This window comes from Phacochoerus africanus, chromosome 1, assembly GCF_016906955.1.
Source record: "Phacochoerus africanus isolate WHEZ1 chromosome 1, ROS_Pafr_v1, whole genome shotgun sequence".
In the NCBI taxonomy this organism is placed as follows: Eukaryota; Metazoa; Chordata; class Mammalia; order Artiodactyla; family Suidae; genus Phacochoerus; species Phacochoerus africanus.
The window spans coordinates 62,250,881-62,277,180 of NC_062544.1; the positions used below are offsets into that span (position 1 = coordinate 62,250,881).

General features: G+C 39.1%; 1 protein-coding gene across 3 annotated transcripts; it reads right to left on the reverse strand.

Moving 5' to 3' along the window:
• Window positions 1–1,766: 1,766 nt before the first annotated feature.
• On the reverse strand, window positions 1,767–26,239 carry C1H5orf22 (chromosome 1 C5orf22 homolog). Of its 3 annotated transcripts, none has more exons than XM_047767636.1 (9): window positions 26,048–26,239; window positions 24,661–24,806; window positions 22,523–22,672; window positions 19,463–19,889; window positions 14,817–14,879; window positions 14,446–14,567; window positions 12,522–12,588; window positions 10,593–10,732; window positions 1,767–3,862 (listed from the first exon to the last, which is right to left on the reverse strand). In XM_047767636.1, exons 1-9 carry the CDS (start codon window positions 26,126–26,128, stop codon window positions 3,808–3,810), a joined length of 1,251 nt encoding a protein of 416 aa, XP_047623592.1. In that variant the 5' UTR covers window positions 26,129–26,239; the 3' UTR covers window positions 1,767–3,807. The 3 variants fall into 3 exon arrangements, with proteins under 3 accessions (XP_047623592.1, XP_047623583.1, XP_047623599.1); XM_047767627.1 differs by lacking the exon at window positions 1,767–3,862 and adding an exon at window positions 6,031–7,016; XM_047767643.1 differs by lacking the exon at window positions 1,767–3,862 and adding an exon at window positions 6,031–7,016 and having other exon boundaries at window positions 24,661–24,721; window positions 26,048–26,104.
• Window positions 26,240–26,300: the final 61 nt, after the last annotated feature.

Sequence of the window (26,300 nt, forward strand, 5' to 3'; positions counted from 1 at the left end):
CTTTATGAAAATGAGAAATAATCATTCATTTTATACAAAGCCATTAGTTTCATCTTGCCTGCTCACGTGATAGTAATGTTTTAATTAATAAAATTTTATAATGTGTTTTGGTACATAGTGGGGCCAGTCCCTTCATTTTTACTTTACATTTTTTTCCTTGTTTCCTTCATTTTTCCATATGAACTCTACAACCAGCATCACTAGTTAAAGTAAAATCTCCTTGGTATGTTTACTGAAATTGCAGTATATGTAGAGTTTGATATGTGAAGCATTGACATCTTTATAATGTTGAATCTTATATAAACATATCTTTCCATAGATATTCATGCCTTCATTTATATGCAATACTTTTATAAAGTCTTCTTTGTACAGATGATAGTCTTTCATTTAGTTTACTCATGGGTATCCTTTTTTTCTTTTTTTTTTTTTAAGGGCCATACATGCCGCATATGGAAGTTCCCAGGCTACTGGTTGAACTGGAGCCGTAGCTGCTGGCCTACACCACAGCCACAGCAATGCTAGATCTGGGCTGTGTCTGCAACCTATGCCACAACTTGCAGCAATGCTGTATCCTTAACACACTGAGCAAGGCCAGGGATCAAACCTGCATCCTCATGGATACTAGTCGGGTTTTTAACTTGCCGAGCCACAAGAACTCCTCACAGGTATCTTACTCTGGTGACATTATACTATTATAAGTAAGTTTTTTTCTATTATATTTTATAATCAATTGTTTATTTTTATAGGATGCTATGTTGCCTGTCTCAACATGTAGACAAATAAAAACACCAGTCTGCCATCCAAGAAAAACACTTAAAAGCTAAATAAACCTTAAGAGTTTTTAAGCAAAATAAACCTTAAGAGAAGTTTTAAATGTCTGTACTGCATAGCAAAAACAAAACAAAACAAAACAAAAAAAACAACAGACTGTATAAAGAGAAGGTATGCTGTGGGTTTATTCAGAATAGTCAGAGAATGTCCTCCTTTTGGATTGGAATTCCCAGTTACCTGCATTTATAAACCTTCCAGACTATTTAACAAGTAAGCATTGTTGTGTTGCGGTCTGAGGAAGGTCAATAACATCACTGTTGTCCACAAGCTCCTAAATAACCCAGAAACAGGCACAGGCATTCAGGCAGATGGAGATAAAAACATCATCATCACTGATCAAATTGTTATTAGAGAATATAATTGTTATTAGAGAATAAATATGTGGCAACGACTGGTTTCCTACACTGCACCCCAGAGACCAAGACCTTGCCACCCACTGGCACCACTGGACAAATGTGCCTGTTCTTACAAGATTCTGACATGGAAGGACAGAGTGGCACATGAGGAGCCATGCTATAATGCCTTCTTTCACTCTTCCTTGTCTGGGGAGGAGTGAATAAAAGGACAGAGCAAGGCCAGGAAGGTGACTCCATAAGGAAAGAAAATCAGAAGTGAGGGCTAGTGTTACCTCTCCAAGTCAGCAAAGCTATACTCTAAGAGCAATATTCTTTTTAGGGACCAAAAGTTCACATCCACAGCTGTTTTTTTTTTTTAATTATTTTATATGTTTATATATTTTGCCTTTTTTTAGGGCCTCACCCCCAGCATATGGCGGTTCCAGGCTAGGGGTCCAATTGGACTACAGCTGCCGGCCTATGCCACAGCCACAGCAACGCAGGATCCGAGCCATGTCTGTGACATACACCACAGCTCATGGCAATGCCAGCTCCTTAACCCACTGAGCGAGGCCAGGGATCGAACATGCAACTTCATGCTTCCCAGTCAGATTCGTTTCCAATGTGCCATGATGGGAACTCCGTCACATCCACAGTTTTGGATGGTACTGTTAAATGCTAGATTTCAATATTAGGCAGAAAATAAAACTATATGGATTTTTATGTCATAAGCATTGTGGCACACAGACACGGGACAAGAGAGAACAGATCACACAAAGCTGTAAAAGTGACACAATTGCCTTTCTTTTTTTTACAACAAAGTTATTCTATAGACATAATCATTAGATTACAGGTATTATCTTCTAGCTCTTTTGGGCTCCTGTAGTTAGTACATCCAATCCTTGGTAGATGTTTGTTCCTATGTTAATACGTGTATTTGCTAAATTTGTTCTCAAAGACAGCGTGCTTGTGAGAAGGTGTATAATATAGGGCACGTAATAAGGTTTATTACTGTCAAGACTCCAGTGACCACTGGTGTTTTTTGTACTCAATTCACTAAACATTTTTTTGAGGCCTTATGATGACTCTACCAGAGACTGGGGCTACAAAGGTATACAATGATGCAGTCAAGGGGCTCAGCCTCCGAGGGAGGGCAGATGTAAACAGTTAATGTGCCATGCTTGAGCACAGTATGGAGTCTTCTAGGAACACAGAGGCCTCAAACAACGTCTAAAACAAGAGCTCTGACAGGGTATGTTGCCCGTGTTCACATAACTTGTAGCTGGCAGAGGCAGAGTTTGAACTTGGATGGATTTCATACCACCACCTCAGGTGCCACTCTGTGATGCTGGTGCCATTCATTACTGTGCCTACTCCGGGGGGGGGGGGGAGTGCTGCTATGCAGTTCTCAGGGTAGTTTCTACCCAAAATGCTGGCCTCCAAGACCAGCTCCAACTCTGACTTCAGCCCCAACTCTGACTTCAGCCCCATCCCTTGCTCCCTGAGCCATCAGGGTCATGTCTGATGGGCTGCTTCAGAACCTTACTGGGTCAAGCTGACAGAGGTGCTCCCCCTTCTCTAATGATTCCTCTCCTCACCCACCACCAGCAGAGACTGCTCTGTGGGAAGGCTAAGTAAGGCCTGGATGAAGGGAATGCTTATGAGGGGGCTGGAAATGAGAGTGACCTGGCTGGAGATACTCACTCTGCCCCACCCCCGTGTCATGCTCTGGCTGATTCAGGAGTATCTTGCAGGAGGTCACCTATATATACATTAGCAATATCAGCAATAGCAAGGACAACCCTAGAAGGTAATTTATAATAAGTCCAGGATAGAAACTTCCAAACACTGTCTCCATCTAAGGTTCAGCACCATAAATTCTAGATTTATCTACCAGCAGGCAGGAGGGGAGAGCAGAGGAACGAAAGCTTTGGCAGGATTTAACTTCCCTGACCACCCCCCAACACACACAAGTTTTAAAATTGTGAATAAACGGATGCTCAGACCAAGTCCAAGACAAGAATACAAGTATCTCTGCTTAAAGCCCCTGCTACTTCTTTCCTCATGGCAAAGACTTGCCAACATTGAACAAGGAAAGTGAAATCCCACTACTCACAGAAATACAGTGGAAGCTAATGTGGGGGATTAAAAAGATCAGTTTAGGGGAAGCCTGAGCAGAGCAGTCGAAGCTTGGAACAGATACCAAAGGGTACTCTAAGTAGGCCTGAGTTTGGAGGTGACAGCCAATATTTACCGAATGGTGTTGGGGTAAGGGCTTTACAGGTGTTACTCTCCACAATATCCTGATGCATTAAGTCTTTCATTGCAAAGGGGCAGCTGAGGCTGCGGTCACACAACCGGAACATGAAGAAGGAGTCACTGGAGCCAGCTGGAGCCTTCATACTCTTTCCATGAAGCTTTGCTGTTTCAGTCGACACTTCTTGTCTTGATCTTGGATTAATCTGTATCAGCTTTGGCGCTAAGGCTTCTAAACAGTGCTGGTGGCTGATGGATCAGCTTCAGAGACCTGCTTGCTGCTGAAGGCCGTTTTGATGTTACAGACATGGCAGGAATGCTGTAGCTGGAGGCGGGCTGAGTATTCGACAAGGAAGGTCTTCAAAAGAAGTGAAACGGTACAGCCTCAGGCTTGCCTCAGCCTCTGAAATGGACTCCTGCTTCTGGAGTGCCCTGGTGGCCTAGAAGTTAAGGATTCAGCACTGTTGTCACTGCTGTGGCTTGAGTTTGATCCCTGGCCTGGGAATTTCTGCATGCCGTGGGTGTGGCCAAAAAAACGGATGGGGGAGGAGAATGGGCTCCTACTTTTGAATCACAGGATCCAAACACACAAGGTACTAATGTAGACAATGCTAACTTATTAATTTGCAATAAAATAGACCCTTCTAGTGAGTGACCAGAATATTCACCGTTCTGAGAACTCTCTCCTAAGAATCAAGGTTCACAGAAATCTCCTAGTCACTATAATTTCATTTGTTGAACTCAAATGAGAATAAAGGAAAAGGATGGCACTGATGTTTGGAATTCCAGGAGGGCAGCTTAGAACTACAAAACCCGAGTGGTCCAGGACCAGGGAGCTCAGAAACAAGCACTTTAAGAGAGTGCTGAGGATGTGAGGACAACTAGGTAGCACGGCACAGATGATGCTCTCGTATCCACCAGTGTTTTGGAAAGACGTCTGACAAACACTCCCTACATTCATGAAAGTGCTTTCTTTTCAGATGTCTGAGATAATCTTGTTCTAAGAACCACTCTGTAACCTGCTGGCAGTACCATTCACATGTTGCCCACAATCTGGTAAATCAGCCACTTCTGCTAAAACAAAATGAAGATTTGGAGAGAACATCACAGTGGGAAGGACTGTGACTAAGAGCTCCTGGGAACCGAGAACCTACAACATATAGATAGAGGTCTACAGAAAAGTTCTAGAGAGAGAGAGAGAAAATTCCCCTGATACTGAGAAATACACACTTGTCAATTATCAAGTATTTAAATCATATTTTTCAAAAACTGCTGAGCAGCCCATGCTTCAGTGATATCTGTACATAATCCAAAGCACTGTACTGTGGTTTTCCTCATTGGTACTTAGAACACAAATGAAGGATGTCTTGATAAGTATCTTCCTATTAGAAATGTACAGAGATGTAATTTACTAACTTGGTTCTAGTCAACACGTAGGGACTGAATTTTATTCTTCAAAGAGAACTACAGCATGAGAACTAAAGAATCTGGATGTTCCTAAAAAGGAAATTGAGGAGTTCCCGTCGTGGCTCAGAGGTTAACGAATCCGACTAGGAACCATGAGGTTACGGGTTCGATCCCTGGCCTCGCTCAGTGGGTTAAGAATCCAGCATTGCCATGAGCCATGGTGTAGGTCGCAGACGCAGCTTGGATCCTGAGTTGCTGTGGCTGTGACATAGGCTGGCAGCTGTAGCTCCGATTCGACCCCTAGCCTGGGAACCTCCATATGCTGTGGGTGCGGCCCTAGAAAATATGAAAATAAATAAATAAATAAATAAATAAATAAATATTTAAAAAAAAAGGAAATTGATGCCCTTTTATTCTACCTGAGTTAAGCCAATGATGAATCTCGTCAAAGTTCAAACACAATTAATTAGTGCTATAGTTTGATTTTAAATCTTTAAAACCTCAAAACACACACTCTATTTACATACAAAATAATCTATTCATAAAAGTAAATAATTTATAGAACTCTGATAAAATTTTTTCAAAATTTAAAAATAAACAATAGCACTATTTTACAATTTTGATTTTACAAGGAAATAAAGCTTTTGAGGACATAATATTCTATCAAAATGGAAAGCTAAATCAGTTTGCTTTGCTTTTCACCATAGAAATAAGCATTTACACTACTAGCCTGGGGAAATCAAGCGACAGGAAAAACTGCTGGAAAATAAACCTATTAGAAAACTGGGATCTGGTGCCATCTACTGAGTGGCGGTGGTAATGCAACCTTGGGTATGCGACGTAACAGGTAACACTAATTTTAGCTACATGCAACTCAATAGGTACACATATTGTCAAGGCCTGAAATTCATATGCAAAAAAGGAAAGTGACTGCTGTATTAGGAATGAAGATCGATGGATTTTTTTTTTCTTTAAATGCCATCCTACCTTTTAACAGAAAGCAAAGTAGGCAGTTAAAAATGATTGCCGAATACAAGGAATACTGATGTGGGGATGATTGGCAAATTAGGTAAACGGAAAAGTCCCATGATCAAGAGTGATTCAGGTAGGGTCTCTTACTCATGGAGAGGCTGGTGACAGGCAGTTATATCCTTGGTATTTGCAGTAGATTGGAACAAAGGATTTAAATTTTTTCCTACTATTTACATATAAAGCTGTTTTATTTGAAAAAATTATCAATCCAGACTGCCAATTAAGTGCCACTTAGGAATTATAATTGTAATTCATACCCATACTGACTATCTGGAGGCACAAAAAACCCTGAAGGGAATTTTTGAATAGCAAAAAAAAAAAAAAAAAGTTACATTTTGTTTGGTTGAATCTATTGAATAAAAGACCTCCTCGATACCAACAATACTGAGAGCATTCCATAAGAGCTGGACACAATCCCAAAAGTCTTGGAAAGGTAGACCTCCTGCAACATTCTCATGGGTTAGCAAGTTTATTGTTTCCTTTTCTGGTAGTAGCTTTTGAGAATGCTACTTTCCTGTAAGGCCAGGGTACCCTGAATACTAAGAGCATGCCTCAGACATATTTGTGGTTCTCCTTTCCTTCATAACACTTCTCAGCAGTCCACCAAGAGGGCAGAGGGCTTGCCTATTCTGCTTGTTACCATATACCCAGCACTTAATCATGTCTGGCACATGTATGTGTTTAGTAAATGTCAGCAGAGTTAATGAATAAATGAATGAATCTCATACAGTCCAACCAACTTTGAGGGAAGAATAGAAAAGATGGAAGAAACCCTCACAAAAGTAAAGATAACAGTAATGGAATGGAATAAACATGAGCAACAGTTCCATCAACTGGGGTAGACTTGATGTCAGGAAAATTGTCATCATTCAACAAGCGGTGACATCTCTTTGGAGATTCAAAATACCTGAAAGATTTTAACTAAACATTAACATAAAAACAAAATGTTCTCTGGAAGACTTGTTTGCAATGAAACCCTGTTACTACATGAAGATGTAACAGGAGCCTAGAGATGTGCTGTTTCAAGATGGAGCGGACTCTGCTGAGTACTCCAGGTGAATGTCTAGAGTCCCATAGAGGGAGCGCAGCACACTGAGGACTTTTTCTTGAATGGTGTCAACTTGCTCAGAAGGACAGTAATCATCCAGACTTGACCTGGAACCAATAAGAGAAAGAGAAAGGAAAAGAAAAATACACATAAATAGGATGAGATCACACTGTGTGGTGAGGAAAGCCTGCATGTGTTGATTTCAACGTAAGATTGAAATGAAACTGTGTTGAATTTTGGTATTTTACCTACCTAGTAGTAGGTAAAGGCTACTAAATGTTTACTCCATGTTGAATGCATTACATGAATTATATTCTCTAATCTTCTCAGCAACTCTAGGAACACCCCTTTAAAGTAGTGTGAAACAGAGAAAGATTAGCCTGCACAGGTCACATAGCTCATGAGTGCTGGAGATGTGATTCAAAACCATACAGCATGTTTTCAAAGACTCTGAGCTTAATACTAGACTGCTATTTCCCTGAAAGGGAGATGTTGCTTGGGAACATTGGAGCTAATTATATTAGTGACAGGCATCGTGTTTCACATTCTTTTATTATGTGCACACTCAGGCTAAAAATTATGAGGGTGGAGGCTTTCCATCCGATAAAAGGTTTTTGCTTCTAAAAATAATTTGTTAACCACACAAGTGTACAGGATCATCCAAAAAGAATTGCGCCAATGTGCTGGTACTAGAATTAGTTTCCTAGGCAGTACTGAGGAGAAAAGAGCAAAGTGAGATGGGGGGCAGGAATCTGTATTTTGGGTCTATCTAGAATCACCAACTGCAACTTGAGTGGCACCAGGCAGTCACAATATCACAATGATTTGATCAGTGTCTTCTGGTTCTGGACTAGGGTGAGGAAAGCCACTGGAAGTCCCACTGGATTGAGAAGTGGCCTTGAAATCTTTATAGAAGGAAATGGAGTGCTATTTAGCCTACTCTTTATCATAAGAACTAAAGAAATAGTCTAAGACTTCTGATGAACTTATTTCCTTCTTTGGTGATTAGGTTATTTGGGGGGCTTGATATTTGTTAATATTTAACACACAATAAATGATATAGAACAATTTTATTTTTTTAATTAATTAATTAATTAATTTTTTACCATTTTCTTGGGCTGCTCCTGTGGCATATAGAGGTTCCCAGGCTAGGGGTCTAATTGGAGCTGTAGCCGCCAGCCTACGCCACAGCCACAGCAACGCAACGCGGGATCCGAGCTGCGTCTGCAACCTACACTGCAGCTCACGGCAACACTGGATCCTTAACCCACTGAGTGAGGCCAGGGATCAAACCCGCAACCTTATGGTTCCTAGTCGGATTCGTTAACCACTGAGCCACGATGGGAACTCCCTGATATAGAACGATTTTAAATCATTAAATACTGTCTAACACATACATATGGATAAACACCTACTTTAAGAAATACTATATATAAAAGCTTAATTTATTAGCCTCAACAAATAAGGGGCACTTCAATGCTTTCACAAAGATTTTTAGCTTCTCTAAACATTAGAGTGGTTCTAGATGAGGGAGTTTTGGAAATCTGCAGGTATATTTCCTTTTTTTTTTTGTCTTTTTTTGCTATTTCTTGGGCCGCTCCTGCAGCATATGGAGGTTCCCAGGCTAGGGGTCCAATTGGAGCTGTGGCCACTGGCCTACACCAGAGCCACAGCAACTCGGGATCCGAGCCGAGTCTGCAACCTACACTACAGCTCACGGCAACGCCGGATCCTTAACCCACTGAGCAAGGGCAGGGACCGAACCCGCAACCTCATGGTTCCTAGTTGGATTCGTTAACCACTGCGCCACAACAGGAACTCCTGCGGGTATATTTCTGATGGTCACAATGACAACGAGGGGATCAGCAGAAGAGGGTAGTGCTGCTAGAGTGCTCACAATATGCAGGATGGTCCTACAGCATGAATTGTCTTCTGTTCCGTGTAGTTTCCAAAGTCCACGGAGCACTTACATAAGTGAAAAACCTGCTATTAACTTTTTGAGCCTAGAATACTCTACTACATACGAACAAAGTATTTTTGAAAATGGACTACATATGAATTAATTTTTCTAACTATGCAAATACGCTTTGAATTGAGGGAGGATGGGACTTTAAGTTCAGAACTTTACCAGGAGGTTGCTGTGAGAGAATAATCATGCTGCTACGGCAGCACTCCTCGTGTATTTGCGCCAACACCACAACACACTACTATCTGTCTGCATTTGTAGGTATTACATCTAGTTACTCTTTGTAAAGATTCCAGTTTGGTTTGGCATTTTAACATAAATTACTTTATTATCAATTATTCTCACTTTATGTTAAGAGTTTTTGGTTCGTGTATACATCAACATATACTTAAATTATGTGTATAGATAGGTTGTTCTATAAACTAAAAGTCTATGTGCCCGCCCAAATTGAAACTTAATCTCTGATGGGATTATATGTGGAGGTGGGGGGAAAGGGGCTTTGGAAGGTGCTTAGGTCATGAAGGGGATTAGTGCCTTTAGTAAAGAGGCCCCAAAGAGCATCTTCACCCCTGCCTCTTATGTGAGGTTATAGGGAGAAGATAGCTGTCTATGAACCAGGAGGCAGGTCCTCACCAAACACTGAATCTGCTGGTGCCTTCACCTTGGATTTCCCAGGTGAGAGGATTGTTAGAAATAAATTTCTGCTGTTAGAAGCCACTCAGTCTAAGATATTTTTTGTTACTGCAGCCTGAACCAAGTAGATCATTTACGTCATCTACGTATTATATATGATATCTAAATATATTTAAATTATGTGTGTATCTAGGTTAGATTATCCATAAATTTCATTCAGGATGGTAAAAGGATTCACAAAATATTTGTGCAATGTATATATTACTTGCCTGTGCATTTAAAGTACTCATTTAGAAACTCATTTAGTTTCATACAGAATGAGTCCAAAGATGAACACAGAAAAGAAATTTTTATTAAACTGTTGTAACTATTCAGCACATTAGTACATCCAAATTTAAAACACTGGCAGCAGCTAAATATTCATCTTTAGGACACAAAAACAGCAATTCTTATGTTCAACTGAATAATATCACCAACTTCAAAGACAAGATAAGGATTATATGTTGTTTGCCAACCATCACTAATAGGAAAGAGAAAATATAACATCTGAATTTCAAGCAGAGTAGTTAAAAAATTGGGAAGAATTACCATGTTAGTAATCATTAGATTCATCTATGGAGATTGTATTACTTTTCCACTGCTGCTGTAACAAATTACTATAAATTTGGTGACATAAAGTATAACAAATTTATCATCTTATGGTTCTGCAGGAGGTCTGAAGTCCTAAAATAAAGGTGATGACAGGGATGCATCTCTTTTCTATGGAAGCATCTGTTTCCTTGCCTTTCCAGCTTCTAGAGTCGGCCTGCATTCCTTAGCTCAAAGCCCTGTCCTCCTTCTTTAAAACCAGCAGTTTATCATCTTCCATTCTCTCTCTCTGAGTTCCTGCCTTCCTTCTAATAAGGACCCTTGTGATTACACAGGGCTCACCCAGATAATCCAGGATAACCTCTTTATTTTCAAGACTGCTGAGTTATTCATATCTGCAAACTCCCTTCTGCAATATAAGGCAACATATTCACTGGTTCTGGAGATCAGCATGTGGACACATGTGGTTGGCCGTTTTTCAAGCTACCACACTTACCTTGCAATTGTCACAAGAGTAGGTTTTGGTAAATTTTTTAGAACATAATATACAGACTGAATAAGATATTCAATTTCTTTTTCTGTGCTGATATGGTGAGGAAGTTCTGAATAATCACAGGTTAGACCAGCCTGGTGAACCTGAAAAGAAGAAAATTAAAAATTACATGGTCATGATTCTTTTACCATTAATGGCTTTGTTGACAAAATTTTAATATTTTTGTGGATTAGGACCATTTATTTTCTTAATAGTTTGCATGCCACAGAAGTTATTTATTCTTTGAAGCTTTGGAAGAACTGGCCTGTACATGAGTTTGGGCCTTATTTTCTAGGAATAATTCTTTAACTATTTAATTTATTTTGTGATTATAGGTTCAGTTTCTGTCCTTACTTGAGGCTATTTCGATAACATATTTTCAAGCAAATTATATCCATTTCACCTAGATTCTAAAAGCTGACATAAATCCGTATATAATATTCTCAACTTACCTTTCTTCCAACAAATTTTTACTTTTATTTTTTTATTAAAGAATTTTATTACATTTATAGGTGTACAACAATCGTCACAACCAAATTTTTTAAATACATGCAATGAGTACTATATTTAAAGCTTCAAGAGGATAGAAGAAGAGGTCTTCCTCCTACCTTATTGAACCTACTATTACGAGTTTCTTGTATATCCTTTATGTATAATCACATATATCGATATACACATGTTTTAATGTAAACGACTGGTGTTCCCAGTCTTAGCACTTAATTAAATATGCCCGAGAACCAGAAATGGCTCACAGGCTGACATTTTGCAGCCTGTGCTTTAAAGTTTTGAGAACTAGAATTCAAATATGTTGAGGTTTTGCCTAGGGTACATAAATGCAAAGCATGGAAAAAAATACTAATCTGCTATATTACTGGAGGCTCTGGATACATGCCAAAGATTTAATTGGCAATGATCAGTCAATGCACTAAAATGACAGACTCTGCATGTTCTTTTCTACTAAAATGATGAAAATAGAGTTCTAACCCTGTAGCTATGGCCACATCATAGTTGGTTATATAATCTGCTACCAAGCCCATGCCATTCCTTTTTCTCAACAATGTACAAAACCGCTCTGCACCACCAGAAAATTCAGATGCAACATAAAGTAGACCTGCATTGACACTGCATTGACACATTCATTATCACATGAGCTCAAAGAGCTTTTAAACTCCAAGTGTCTTTTAACTATCTTTTTTTTTTTTTCTTTTTGTCTTTTTTGCCTTTTTAGGGCCGCACCTGCGGCATATGGAGGTTCCCAGGCTAGGGGTCCAATCGGAGCCACAGCTGCCGGCCTATACCACAGCCACAGCAACGCCAGATCCAAGTCGTGTCTGTGACCTACACCACAGCTCACGGCAATGATGGATCCTTAACCCACTGAGCGAGGCCAGGGATCAAACCTGCAACCTCATGGTTCCTAGTCAGATTCATTTCCTCTGTTGGCAAACAAAGTTATACAGGTAATACAGTTAAGATGTGCTGCCACAATGCCTTCTTTTTGTTTGTTCTATCAGAAAAGTTTTCAGAGAGAGAGGAAAGAAAGGAGGAAGGGAGTATAAAAATGAGTCAATAAAGAACAAACAAATTTATAAATTGTATACTTTCTTTTCTCTGCCAAGGAGAGCTTTGATCATAGACAAAATTAAAAAAAAAAAAATCCACAGTGCTTTTTGCTTCATACACAAAATTGGCAAAAGTATGTTTTTCCTGGAAAACTTTTCCAGTGTTCTAGTTTTTAAAAATATGTATTTTTTCACTAAAAAAAAAAAGTCCATTCACAATTTCCAGGAAAACAAATCAAAGTGAATCACTTTAACAAAGAGCACATTTTTCTACCCAGAAAAATGCCTTTCTTAAGGAGTCAATTTTATATATTTCAATATAAATATTTACCATTTCATAGTCTGGTGCTTCCATCCGTTTTTTCAAACTCTGTACAAGTGGAACTAATGATTCCATTCTGGAAAAAAAGTCATTCCTCAATTAAACATCACACCACCACAACTAAAATTATAGTAGTAAATTATAAATTACACTAAAATTTACATTTAACAAGATGTTCCAATATGATGCTTGGGAAATGAAAGATGAAGTTGTTCAAATTATCATCTTAAAATATTAAGAAAGAAATGCACACTGCTATTTTCTTACCTAAAATATTACATATTTTGTAAAGATTGAAAATTGGCACAAAAGAAATTGAGATTTTCCTTTTCTTTAAAAATGGAAGTTCTACTGTGATTTTAAAAATTATTTTGATCAGGAGTTCCTGCTGGGGCTCAGTGGTAAAGGACCAGACTAGTATCCATGAGAACACTGGTTCGATCCCTGGCCTCGCTCCGTGGGTTAAGGATCCAGCATTGCTGTGAGCCGTGGTGTAGGTCACAGACGCAGCTCCATTTCGACCCCTAGCCTGGGAACTTCCATATGCTGTAGGCCCTGAAAAAAAAATTTCTTTGGTCGGCAAGGAAACTAAGTGCCTTTAGCACACTGTGGTGAATGAAGACAGTTTCGTGAAATTTAAAAAATATTATACAATTAGAAATTATACAATTACAACAAGAAAAGTTCTATATCCTTTGACTTAATAACACTGGTGTTTTTAAGTTATTTAATAGAGGTGGAACTCTTTGGAAGCCCCAATTAATGTTTCCAGTATTCTAATACCTCCTCTACTAATATCCATTCACCTGCTGGGAGGAAAAAAATACAGAAAAAGGGAGTCATGGCGGCCTGTCACTCATCCTGTTACTTCTCTCCTTTTATTAACAATACTTTCTGGGGATGGGCTAATCACCCACCTCCTCCACTCCCTTAGGAATACTGAAGACTCCTTCATGCTGAGAAACTGACCCTTGAGGGACATGGTAACTTTGGGAACACTTTTCTTGCTGTCTTACTTTTTCTTTGTGCTATTCTTTTTTTCCTCCAACTCCAATCGAAGTCTACACTCACCACTGCTAGAGCCTTGTTGTTTCTTCACGTCTGTGACAGCACTGTCTCCATGTAGGTGGTGGAGAGCTAACTGGGCATGCTTAGCAGGCATGGTGGGTTTCAGTGGAAGGTGGCTCCATCAATGGACTAGATTCAGGATTTTGGCTATTTGGTTTTGTTTTGTTTAAGTTTTAAACTTGGGTTGAGACAAAAATCACAAAATAGTAGGTTCTCCAATACTTCTTGGAAGAAAACATATTCTGTAACTTATTTATCTCCCTCTTCTATCATAATTTCAAAAAAGAGGGAATCATCTTTAGAACTGGCTCCCTCCGCTGGAGAGAAAAAGCATTAACTTATGTTAAAGTGCCTGGTCAGTATTTACTGACATGATTAACACTACTATGGTTTATTTTTCCACACCACTGCTCTCTTTAGTGACCCTAAAGTCTTAAGATATTTAAATTTCAGGGATATTTCTGAAAATTTTATATATAAGTAAAAACTGCACTAGGTATTTTGAATAGGTTAAAAAGCAATTTATCAGAGTTCCCACTGTTAGCTCAGTGGTAATGAACCCGACAAGTATCCATGAGGATGCAGGTTCAATCCCTGGCCTCGCTCAGTGGGTTTAGGATCCAAATTGCTGTGAGCTGCGGTATAGGTTGAAGATGCGGCCTGGATCCAGCTTTGCTGTGGTTGTGGTGTAGCCTGGCAGCTGCAGCTCCATTTTGACCCCTAGCATGGGAATTCCATATGCCGTGGGTATGGCTCTATTAAAAAAAAAAAGGCAATTTATCTAGAAAATTTAGCAATACATCAAGGACTAAAATATGGTAGAGTTGGAGAAAAACAAAACAAAACAAAACACTGAGGGTCTTACCCAGGATTTGAAGCCCATTTCTGTACAGTCTCTTCATCATCACCATCACACAAATCAGCAAAAGCAGCTTCTAAATCTTCTAATTGATGAATTCGAGTATCAACACAATCTACCAGATCTTCCTTTAAACACATTGAAAAGCTGAGATTATACAGACATTCTTCAAAAAAATAAGTGAAATCTCATTACAATGAAAATCTTAGTTCAAATAGTTGAAACATGATTTCTAAGTACTAACCATGGGTTTCTTGGGGAACCAAGAAACACACAGAAGATTTTGGACAGTTTTTTGCGAGTTCTCTAACATCATGCGAGATATTAATAGACATGTGAAAAATAAATAAACCCCAAAAGAAACAAGTGGAGGATACCTCTGTCAGGTTGGTACCAGGCTTTTTAAATTGGTACAGCTCTTGCAATATTTTGTACTCTTCCTGGAAGACAAAACAAGAAATCTATATAACTGAAAAAAATTAATTTTTTCAATGATACGTTTAAATAAAAATTGGCTGTGATACAAGAACAGGTTAGATAATCAATTAAAGGTTAGTCTTGGAAAATCAGGCAAAATGTAAAATTCATTTTTCACTGTAAATATTATCATGTCTTTAGGGTAATCCTATCAATCTAGGCATGACAAGGATGTATAAAATCTGACTATGGAAGAAGACTTGATGGCTAACATGCAATGAGATAAAAATATTTCTAAAAATATTCTACTTTATAAATGGATACATCCTAGGATCTAAACAGACTTTAGCTATTTATAGAAAATACACATATCTTTATTTTTAATTAATTTATTTTTTGCCATGCCCGCAGCATGTGGAAATTCCTCGGCAAGGGATTGAACCTGTGCCACAGCAATGATCTGAGCTGCTGTGGTGACAATGCCGGATCCTTAACCCACTAGCCATAAGGGAACTCCTACACATATCTTTAATAATAACAATAACAAAACTCTCCATGTTCTCTTTTCAGCCCTTTCCCTGGCCACAGACGAGAACTCTGGAGTACAAAGGCAATCCTAGGGAGTTCCTGTTGTGGCTCAGTGGTTAACGAATCCAACTAGGAACCATGAGGTTGTGGGTTCGATCCCTGGTCTTGCTCAGTGGGTTAAGGATCCGGCATTGCAGTGAGCTGTGGTGTACGTTGCAGACCTGGCTTGGATCCTAAGTTGCTATGTTTCTGGCGTAGCCTGGTGGCTACAGCTGCGATTAGACCCCTAGCCTGGGAACCTCCGTATGCCATGGGAGCGGCCCTAGAAAAGGCAAAAAGACAAAAAAAAAAGGCAGTCCTAGAGGCAGATACAATGGAAGGACTTTGAAGGAGAATGTCTCCCTCATTTAGCATAGGCAGGCAGCCCTGCTATAGATGGCTATGTCTGGCCATAATAGTTCTATCTAGGAGCACTGGCAGGAAAACGTTACATTGCAAGAACTAAAATTCCTTAGGCACAATGCTATGACACTAACCTCATCATTATAATCCTGTGAATTAGGTATGATTATTATTTTGATTTTTTTTGCTTTTATTTTAGGGGCCGTGCCTGTGGCATATGGAAGTTCTCAGGCTAGAGGCTGAATTGGAGCTGCAGTTGCTGGCCTATACCACAGCTATAGCCAGTGTAGGATCCAAACTGCCTTTGGGACCCACACCACAGCTCACGGCCAACACCAGACCCTTAACCCCACTGAGCAAGGCTAGGGATTGAACCTGCATCCTCATGGATACTAGTCGGGTCTGCAATCCACTGAACCACAATTCCTTATTTTGATTTTATACTTAAAGGGTCAGAAAGGTTAAGTAACCTTCCCAAGACCATAGAGCAAATAAGCAGTAGAAGTACAAACAGAACTTATTCTGATTTCTGAACATGTTCTTTAAAAAACAGTGGTTAAATTATAAAGTATTATACATGCTCATTTCAAAAAGTTCCACAATACAAAAGGGTATAAAGGAAACAAAACCCCCACTTTCCCTGGTTTCCTGATAGCCCTGGAAAAGGAGTAACTTCCATTAAGTTCCTTATGCAACCTCTTAGAAGTTTCCACTACAAATATCTGGTGAATATATTTGTAGGATAAATTTCTAAAGTCACATTCCTCAGCTTGAGGTATGCCCATTCTTCATGTTTTCTAAATATTTCTAAGGTCATTTCATAATTCCGAAACCTGGGAGTTACAGTCACTGGTCCATATTCAAGAGCAGGAAAAAGATTGAGGGCAATTTTTCTCCCTTATTTGCAAGTTGAGAGAGCACTCTAGGTCCCCAGTTCTTGCTCCAGATTACACTTCAGTTGGGTTTGAACTGTGCAGATCCACTTATACATGGGTATTTTTCACTGTCTTGAAAACATTTTTGGAGATTTGCAACAATTTGAAAGAATTCACAGACCAACTGCATAGCCTATATAGTAAAAATTAAGTAAAAGTTAGACATGTCATGAATGCATAAAATATATGTCGATCTAGCCTATCCTCCTTACACAGACATAAGGTGAATGATATTTAATATAAATTTAGTAATGTGTTAGTTTTCCTACTGTTCTATAGTTTTGTTTGGGGTTTTTCTGGCTGCACCTGTAGCATATGGAAGTTCCTGGGCCAGGGCCTGAACCCCTGGTGCAGCTGTGGCAACACTAGATCCTTAAGCCACTGTACCACAACAGAACATCCTGTTTTTATAATTTTATTTTCAAAGAATTATATTACTGTACACTATGCCTCTGTCTCTAATTAGAGAAACTGTATCAACTTATCACAGGTAAGTGATTTTTTAAAAAAATATGATGTTTCTAATTCTGTATTATGAATATGATACTAATATGGTATGCCATAAAATTTTTATAATGATTCCTTCATTAGTGTACAGGCTAGGCCACTGTAAAATAACTGTATTTATTATACCAGGCTACCATAAAGCCATCACACTGCTGTTTCCTCATTATCAATGTATGAATTTCTATAACTGTAAATAAATATGAATTTGCCACATTATCTTTCATTGTTGTTACCTAGTGTTAGTAATATGTGTAACAGTGTTTTGTATCATACAAGACAATACTGACATAAGTAATGACAGATGATTCATCTTATAAAAATGACGTAAACTTATGGGATGGATAAATACAATACAGTACTGTAAATGTATTTTCCTACGATTTTCTCAACATTTTCCCTTCTCTTGCTTACTTTAAGAATACAGTATATTGGGAGTTCCCGTCGTGGCACAGTGGTTAATGAATCTGACTAGGAACCACGAGGTAGCAGGTTCGATCCCTGGCCTTGCTCAGTGGGTTAAGGATCCAGCGTTGCCATGAGCTGTGGTGTAGGTCGCAGGTGCGACTCGGATCCTGCGTTGCTGTGGCTCTGGCGTAGGCCAGCGGCTACAGCTCTGATTAGACCCCTAGCCTGGGAACCTCCACATGCTACGGGTGTGGCCCTAAAAAAGGACAAAAGACCAAAAAAAAAAAAAAAGAATACAGTATACAATACAAATAACATACAAAATATGTGTTAATTTACTGTTTTACACTATCTTCAGTAAGGCTTCTGGTCAACAGTAGGTTATTAGTAGTTAAATTGGGGGGTAGTTAAAAGTTATGCCTGGATTTTTTTTTTTTTTTCCTGTCTTTTTGCCTTTTGAGGGCTGCTCCCGCGGCATGTGGAGGTTTCCAGGCTAGGGGTCTAATCGGAGCTGAAGCCACTGGCCTATGCCAGAGCCACAGGAACTTGGGATCCAAGCCGTGTCTGTGACCTACACCACAGCTCACTGCAATGCTGGATCCTTAACCCACTGAGCGAGGCCAGGGATCGAACCCGCAGCCTCGTGGTCCCTAGTCGGATTCGTTAACCACTAAGCCACGATGGGAACTCCTACACCTGGATTTTTGACTGCACTGGAGATCAGCACCCCCAACCTCTTTGACGTTCAAGGGTCAACTGCGAATCTTCAAATCTTACCTATTTTTAATCAGTACCTATTAGAAGTCTTAGATAATTTAGATAAATCACAATGCCTTCAGATATGTATACAGAATAAGTATTATAAAGTGCAACATCTTCATTATAAATCAAATACTAAACTTAGGTAGAAAAAAGACAGTTAATTTGAATCCCCAAAGAACAGATCTGGTACCACCTCCTGTATGTTAAGGTAAGCGGTTACATGTGCTCAGAAAATGAATGCAGGAATGGTCACTTGGATCATGATTTTATCAGTTTCTTAAATGCATACATAGTTCTGTCTCAGATCTGTACATGCTAATATTGCCTGGTGATTTGCATTTAAGGTCTGAGGAGGTACCCTGAGGCTCACACGACTGAATCACTAGTTACAACTAGTATATGTGTAATCAGGCACCTCACTGCTCAGGGAAATGTTTGTCACACAGGCTTTTACATACAGACTATCTCTGGAAAGATATACCAAGAAACTAGCTATGGTACTTCCTTCTAAAAAACTGAGGGGGAGTCCCTGCTGTGGCTCAGAGGAAACGAATCTGACTAGGAACCATGAGGTTACAGGTTTGCTCCCTGGCTTCGCTCGGTGGGTTAAGGATCTGGCATTGCCGTGAGCTGTGGTATAGGTCACAGAAGCGGCTCAGATCTGATGTTGCTGTGGCTGTGCCGTAGGCTGGCAGTTATAGCTCTGATTCGACCCCTAGTCTAGGAACCTCCATATGCTGCAGTTGTGGCCCTAAAAAACAAAACAAACAAACAAATAAAAAACTGAGGGAATGGGGAGAGGACAAGAAAAAAGAGCAAAATAGCAAACACTATCTAGAGCAGGGATTAGCAACCTACAGGGTACAACTTATTTTTGTACAGCCCTCCAGTTAAGAATGGTACAGACAACTCTAAAGAGTATAAAAATAAGTACAAAGAATATGTGACAGAGACCATATGGGGCCCCACATACAGAAACTGGCTCTCTGCAGAAAGTTTGCTGATCCCTGATCTAGAGAAATATCATACAATTTTCCAGAGTCACATTTGAAAAATACCACACTTACCTGAGTGAACATTTCTTTGAAGGGGTTTTTGACTGAAAAAAAATCTAAGTCAATATCTAAAACAAATGCATCCCTGTTCTCCAAAATTTTCAGAATTTCTCCAGTGCTCACTGTAGTCTGGCATTCCTGGCTTTCAGAACATGAACATGATGGTTGTAGACAGGTCTGGTCCCTTTTCTGGGTCACCATGTCCTTTTCCAGTCCTTCTGAATAAGATTTACCATTAGTAGAGGCAGGGTTTTCTCCATCCTCCAGTGCTAGCTTTGGCTTCTTAGCAGAGGACACTGTATTTTTTTCTTCTTGATTGTTACAGAGTTTATAAGGTTTTACCATAATCACATCCAATTGTAAAGGTTTTGGGTTCTCTAGCTGGTCTTCAGTTACATAAAGACCATCGCTTAGGAAGTAATGATCTGTACTTGTAACCCTGGATCAGAGAAAAAAACTATTTTAAAGATGAGTGGACAAAAAAGCTGTTATTTCAGACAGTTTCAGAAATGTAAGGTCATATTCGACAAAAACTGGGAGCTGTCTCTATTATTTGTACTTTCTGTTCTTCTATAGAAATAGGGTTCCCCAAATTTTTAGCTGAGCACACAATTGCCCAGAGTAAAGACCATATTTCATAGTACAGCTAGGTGTGGCCATTTGCCCAAGTTCTGGCCAAAAGCTGTGAGTAGAAAAGAATAGTAAGAGCTTCACTTTCCACTGCCCACTGACTGGCATATGAACACAGAAATGGCAAGCCTGGCTTAGACTCTGAGGACAAAGGCAACATTCTAGAGATGGTAGAGCAAAAAGACAGAAGAAACTAGGGTTGTCTGAACCGCAGGCCTGCCATATTGGCCCTGGGCTGTCTGTGGCAAACTATTAACATGAGAAAGAAATAAATGATCCCGTTTAGCCAGTGCTTCAGATCTCTCACATCCCAGCTGGAACTTTATCCAAAAAAAATTACTTGAGAAAAACTATACCTGGAAATAATTTCTGCCCACCCCCCCCCCCCCCCCGCCTTTTTTGGTCTTTTTAGGGCCGCACCCAGGGCTTATGGAGGTTCCTAGGCTAGGGGTCCAATCAGAGCTATAGCTGCCGCCCTACACCACAGCCACAGCAATGCAGGATCCTTAACCCACTGAGCGAGGCCAGGGATCGAACCCAAGTCCTCATGGATACTAGTCAAGCGCATTAATCACTGAGCCACAAGGGGAACTCCTGGAAATATTTTCTCTTAATAGAAGCGCCAACATATTTCAAAGCTTCATTAAATTTTATATAATCGTAATATTTTAAAATGAAAAGCAACCTAAAAAAATCTTGCACATGTACAGAATGCATTTCACAAGTTGCAGATTCTGATTTTAGACACATCAACATGTTCTTAGCTTTTCAGCTATATTATGCTTTGGCAAATACTTTGAAAAGCAAAACCAAGTGCTTCTTCCAGGACCTATCCAATTAAAATAATGGTTAATATTTATTTCCCACCTGCCCTCCTGCAGCACATGCAGCCTTAAATTTAAAAAAATATAACTTTCCAAAAAGATATAATAAAACCAAAGTCCAAGCTTATTAAAAACTGCCAACGTAAGAAATACAAAGGCTGTTTTCCCCTCCTACTTCTGTATTTTTCTTTAATAAGGAACGTTTTACTTTGTTCATATCTGTACAAGCACACACACACACATCTTAGACTGCTGCATACCTATATGTGTGTCTCTTCCACAAATTTCTACTTGCAGGATTAACTAAAATCATGAGATAATCCAAAGCTTCCTAATATTGTTATTACACACTGAGTTTCAAAAGTCTGTTTCAGGTTGCTCAAAACAACTGGATTTTGCAGAAATCTGTTACAGGTTAAATTAGGCCTACTTATCAAAGCAGTCAATAAAAACCCTACCACTCTTTCATATAAACTATTATTATGTATAATATTTACTATATGTGGAGCCCTATTTATTATATCCTCAATAAGTACAATTTTCATGTATACACAAGAAAGTTATTTGTCCAGCTGATAAGAACATTCAAAAGCTACTTGTATCATTAAAGATAAATCAAAAATAAATATCATTGTCAATGTATTTGCATTTCATCCCACTATCTTTCAGGTTTTAGAAAGTTATGATTCCACTGCTTAAAACATGCCTTCTGAAACAAGAGAATTTAGAAAGCCAAGAATGTTCTGTTATTTCTAAAGTTATTGCAGCATCACGAGATAAACAATATATTGGTTAAATAGCTTATACAACAAAAATAGTTGCACATGTAACTCAAGTTAACCTGAGCATTAAAATATACTGTTATTTAACTTTTTTTTTTTTTTTTCCTTTTTAGGCATATGGAGGTTCCCAGGCTCGGGGTCAAATCGGAGCTACAGCTGCCGGCCTACACCATAGCCACAGCAATGAGGTATTCCAGCCGTGTCTTTGACCTACACCACAACTCACGGCAACGTCAGATCCCTAACCCACTGAGTGAGGCCAGGGATTGAACCCACAATCTCATGGTTCCTAGTCGGATTTGTTTCTGCTGCGCCTCAATGGGAACTCCATGATGCTGTTATTTAATTTAGAATAAGTAATTATCCAAAGCTAATCATATTAATAAAATTAAAATCATATTAATAAAAATCAAATTAAAATAACCAAATCTACTTTTCAGCCACTGAATTTCTAAAAAAACAACAAAGTGAGATAATTTTGCTTCCTCACTGCTAATTGTTAAATTCAGCAGCCAAAAGTTACATTGGAAACAAATAATAATATGTATCATTAAATATATGTCTATAATGTACTTCAGTGATTTAATGGAGTTAGTCATCAAAGAGCCAAGATTCCAGAGGATAAAAATCATATTATTCAAAACCCAACTTGACTAGCAACAAAACAGTGTGTGGAAAAAATTAAGAGACTTGAAAACTTGTTCCTGATGTTTTGAGAACACTTTTTGGAAGGGTTGAAGACTAAGTTGTGTGCAGAGATACCTACAAGTTATAGGGATCCAAAATCAGATAGAAGCATTCAATTCCTTTCATACTCATAAATACAAGGAAATTACCTGATTGTTGTTGTAGAAGTGTCTTTGCCGACCAAAAAGTGATGTTTGCCCTCTCTGATTTGTTCAGCCCATGTGGGATGAAGCCATATTACGTGAGAAAAATGGCCAGCATAAACTGCAGGCATAATCCAATTTTCAATACTTAATTCTCTGGAAAAGAAATAGGGGGGAAACATGGCAACTACTAGTGAGTCATTTTCTCCAAATGTAATTTCATTCACAAAACTATTTTAAGACAGCAGGTCTCAAAGTGTGGTCCAAGGACCCTTACAAGGTTTCCTGAGACCTTTTCAACATGATTACTAGTTCAAGACAGTTTTCCTAATAACACCAAGACACTATTTCCCTTTTTAATTATATTGACATTTACACTGATGGTACAAAGGAATGGTGGTTGACATCCTAAGATTAACCAAGGTAAAGGCACCAAACTCTTCTAGTAGTCACTACCAAGCACTAGTGTCCCAAACACCCATCCAGTTTCACAAGATAACGTCTTTCATAATTTTATTTAACTTTGATACTGAGTATACATTTTTAAATAATCTGTGTGGCAAAATGGAAAGTGTACAAAGTATTCTTCTACATACTTTGAAATACAAAGGTCATCTCAAGGAAAAGTACTTGTAATTGAATTGCAAGCTGAACACCATTTTTCTTGAAAGGGAGATTGACTGATAAACCATAGCTGTTCCAACTTGAATCTGAATTGCTGGATTCTACATTCCAACTAAGCGTTAAGAAACAAGTCAAATTCTGGCATAGTATTAAAGAATACCCATAATTATCTGAAAAGGATAAGAAAATACTCTTCCTGAATTTCCTTCATGTACTTCCATCCAAACAACACATGGTAACAAATTGAATGGAGAATCTGAGAATCCAGCTGTCTTCTATAAAGGCAAATATTAAAGAGATCTGCATTGCACTGCTACTCTTCAAAGTTTTTTTTTTTTTCCCTGCTTTAGAAAACATATCGGTTTTCCAAAAAAATATTTTATTTATGCTAACATAAAAAAGTATCATTTTGAAATGAATTCATATTTTAAACATTTCTCAGTTTTAATTTCACATATGGTAAGTATCAATAGATATAGCCCACATAAAAAAAAAAAACTCAAGAATTTTTAAAGTTGTACAGGAACCCTGAGATTAAAAAAGTTTAAAAATGTATTCTACAACTAACTCTACAGTGGTCATACATGCTTCGTAATTCCTTTCAACTTCTAAAATATAAAACCTCTAAATATAAAAGACAGTAAGGACAATGGTAGCACTACCACATTTCTTTAGAAATTAGTGTGCTGAGTTTTAGTGCCAACTAAAAGAAATGCAGCAGGCTAAAATTAATTCTCACAAGCATCTGTTTTTAAATTTTGTATTATAACAAGAAAATTACTGCTATATAACTTTTCATAGTGTATGAACAGCTATATTGTGACAAATACATAAGAGACACTGACAGAATTTCAGGGAACTTATTACTGAAGAGAGACTAGTAAGTCACTATTTAGAGAGACACTAGGTATGTCTTTCCTGAAGAATAGGGTATAATTTCACATCCATCTCTATGATTCTATATAACTGGAAGTCAATAGGATTTGTGACCTGAAAATAAAAAAACTGAGCGGTTGGAAGAACTCAATACTGAAAGAAAGCATAAATTAAAGACGTGCTGCTTATACAATTACTGAACTATGTGTTCAAGACATTTTTTTTGTGTCTCCGTATCCCGACTTTTACAGGGAAAAAGGAAATAATTTCTAAAGTCTCTTCTACTTCTACTTCTACAATCCTATATTCTAAAGCAGAGGGTGGCAAACATTGGCTGGGCCACTGGTTTTTGCAAATAAAGTTTTACTGGAACACAGCCACTGATACTTGCTGATGCTGTGTTTACAGCTGCTTTCACACTATAAAGGCAAAAATAAGCAGGTGCACCATATGGCCAGCAAGCCTAAAATATTTACTATCTGGCCCTTTAAGAACAAGTTTGTTCATACTTGCTATAAATAAAAAAAAGGCAAACAAAACAAAAGCAAAACTCAGGAGCTTCAAAAAAACTATTTCCCATAACTGCTTATCATCTACCACAAATTGTATTTCGGGCACATAAGAGATCATTAACAAAATATTACCCAAAAAGCGTTTCCTTATCAAATACAGTGTCAGCTGGCATATTCACAGGAATAAGGAGGTCTGGATGGGAATCAAAATGCACAAAACTTATGTTACTTGCAGGAAGATGCTTTGAGCCAATGGCCCGGTATATAAAAGGCAGAACCTGTAAAAGACACAGGCACACATTCAGAATAGGCACTGACATCATGAGCATACACCCAACTACACGCTGAAAAATAATGCTAAACATAATTGCATATAATTTGAAGTCCACCAAGTTGTTAAAAAGTAGGAAAATATAAAATTTGTTCATTGAAGATGGGTATAGATAATCATCTTAAGCTTTATTTTTTCCTCAGAACTTCCAGGTTACACTTCTGAAGGCTTTAGTGGGCATCTCTGGCTGCCATGTTGCCTCCACCATGAACTAAAAGACAGCGTGGGGAAGCAGACAAGGACTGGCACTTGGGGAAAAAATTGATAGTTAATACACATTCTGGCACTAAAGGTATGCTCTGGATACTCTGGGCCTTTTCTATACTTTTAGGCTATGTGGTCTACAAGGCTCTGTGTTCTGTTTCCGTCTTTAGAGTTGTAAGTTGAAGACTGAATTTGAACGCACCACCAAACCCAAGCTTGCTCTTTTCTCCCAGATCCATGTGCACTACATCTAGGTCCCCAGAAATCCAACTTCCTTTTTATTCTCTTATCTTTTTCCATCCACAAATCTGGAATCACCCTCTTCCTCTTTAATATCCAGAGAACTCTCAAGGCTTAACTACTGCTATTAAAAAAAAAAAAAAAAAAAAAAAAAAAAAAGACTTAGATCCATGGGACTCTCGAAGGCTTTCGGAAGTCTAGACTAGAACAGGTATCCTAAAGCAGCAATACTACAGATACAGAAAATATCTTTAATGTTTATAAATGCGGTGTTAAAAGATTTAGGCACGCACTCTGCACACAATAATACTCCTAACGGACTTAAGAATAACACTTAGTACCCATGTCACAGATGACAGTTCACATTCTTAACAAAAAGCTTCCCCCTTACACAGCAGGGCTGTGATGGAGATGCCAGGAGACAGTAAAGAAATCTGCGTTAAAGTGCAGGTTAAGGACTCCGGGCTCTGTAGTTCGATCGCCCACGTTCGAATCCTGACACCACTAATTTGCTAATGTGTTGTGGGATTTCGAACAAACCGCGGGGGTTAAATAAGCTGCCGGGCACCGCATAAACGTCTGCGACTACTCTTCCAAGCTGGCCCGTTTGGTGTTTCCCCCACAGCAATGCAATTCGAGTGAATTACTAATTCTCGTCATCTCTCTGGCCTCCGAAGCCGAGGCGCCGCCGCTCCCTTAGTCCTCGGGCGATTCTGCCCCAGCGTCCGGCAGCCACCCGCTCACCTCCTGATGATCCTCCACCACCCAAACGGGGAGCTCCGGGTAGCACCGGAGCCGGGCGCGCTCTCCCGCGGAGTCACTCATGTTTTCGCGCGGGGAAGCGTCTCAGCGAGCCTGAAGCTCAGGGCGAAGACGCCGGCCTGCCGCAGCTGTGGCCCTGCCTCCACTCCCGGGTGGAAACGCGCGCTCACCCGGTTGCGGTTCCGGGTTGGAGAACGTAAGGGGCAGGGGGAGAGCACCGGCGGGCTTGACGAAG

Bases quoted from the DNA above. Each gene is read 5' to 3' on its own strand.
- C1H5orf22 (XM_047767627.1), bottom strand. From the start codon at position 26,128: ATGAGTGACTCCGCGGGAGAGCGCGCCCGGCTCCGGTGCTACCCGGAG. The intron at 24,807-26,047 runs GTGAGCGGGTGG...TGTCTTTTACAG, and splicing joins TGGTGGAGGATCATCAGGAG to GTTCTGCCTTTTATATACCG. The intron at 7,017-10,592 runs GTAAGTGTGGTA...TATTGGTTCCAG, and splicing joins ACTCTTGTGACAATTGCAAG to GTCAAGTCTGGATGATTACT.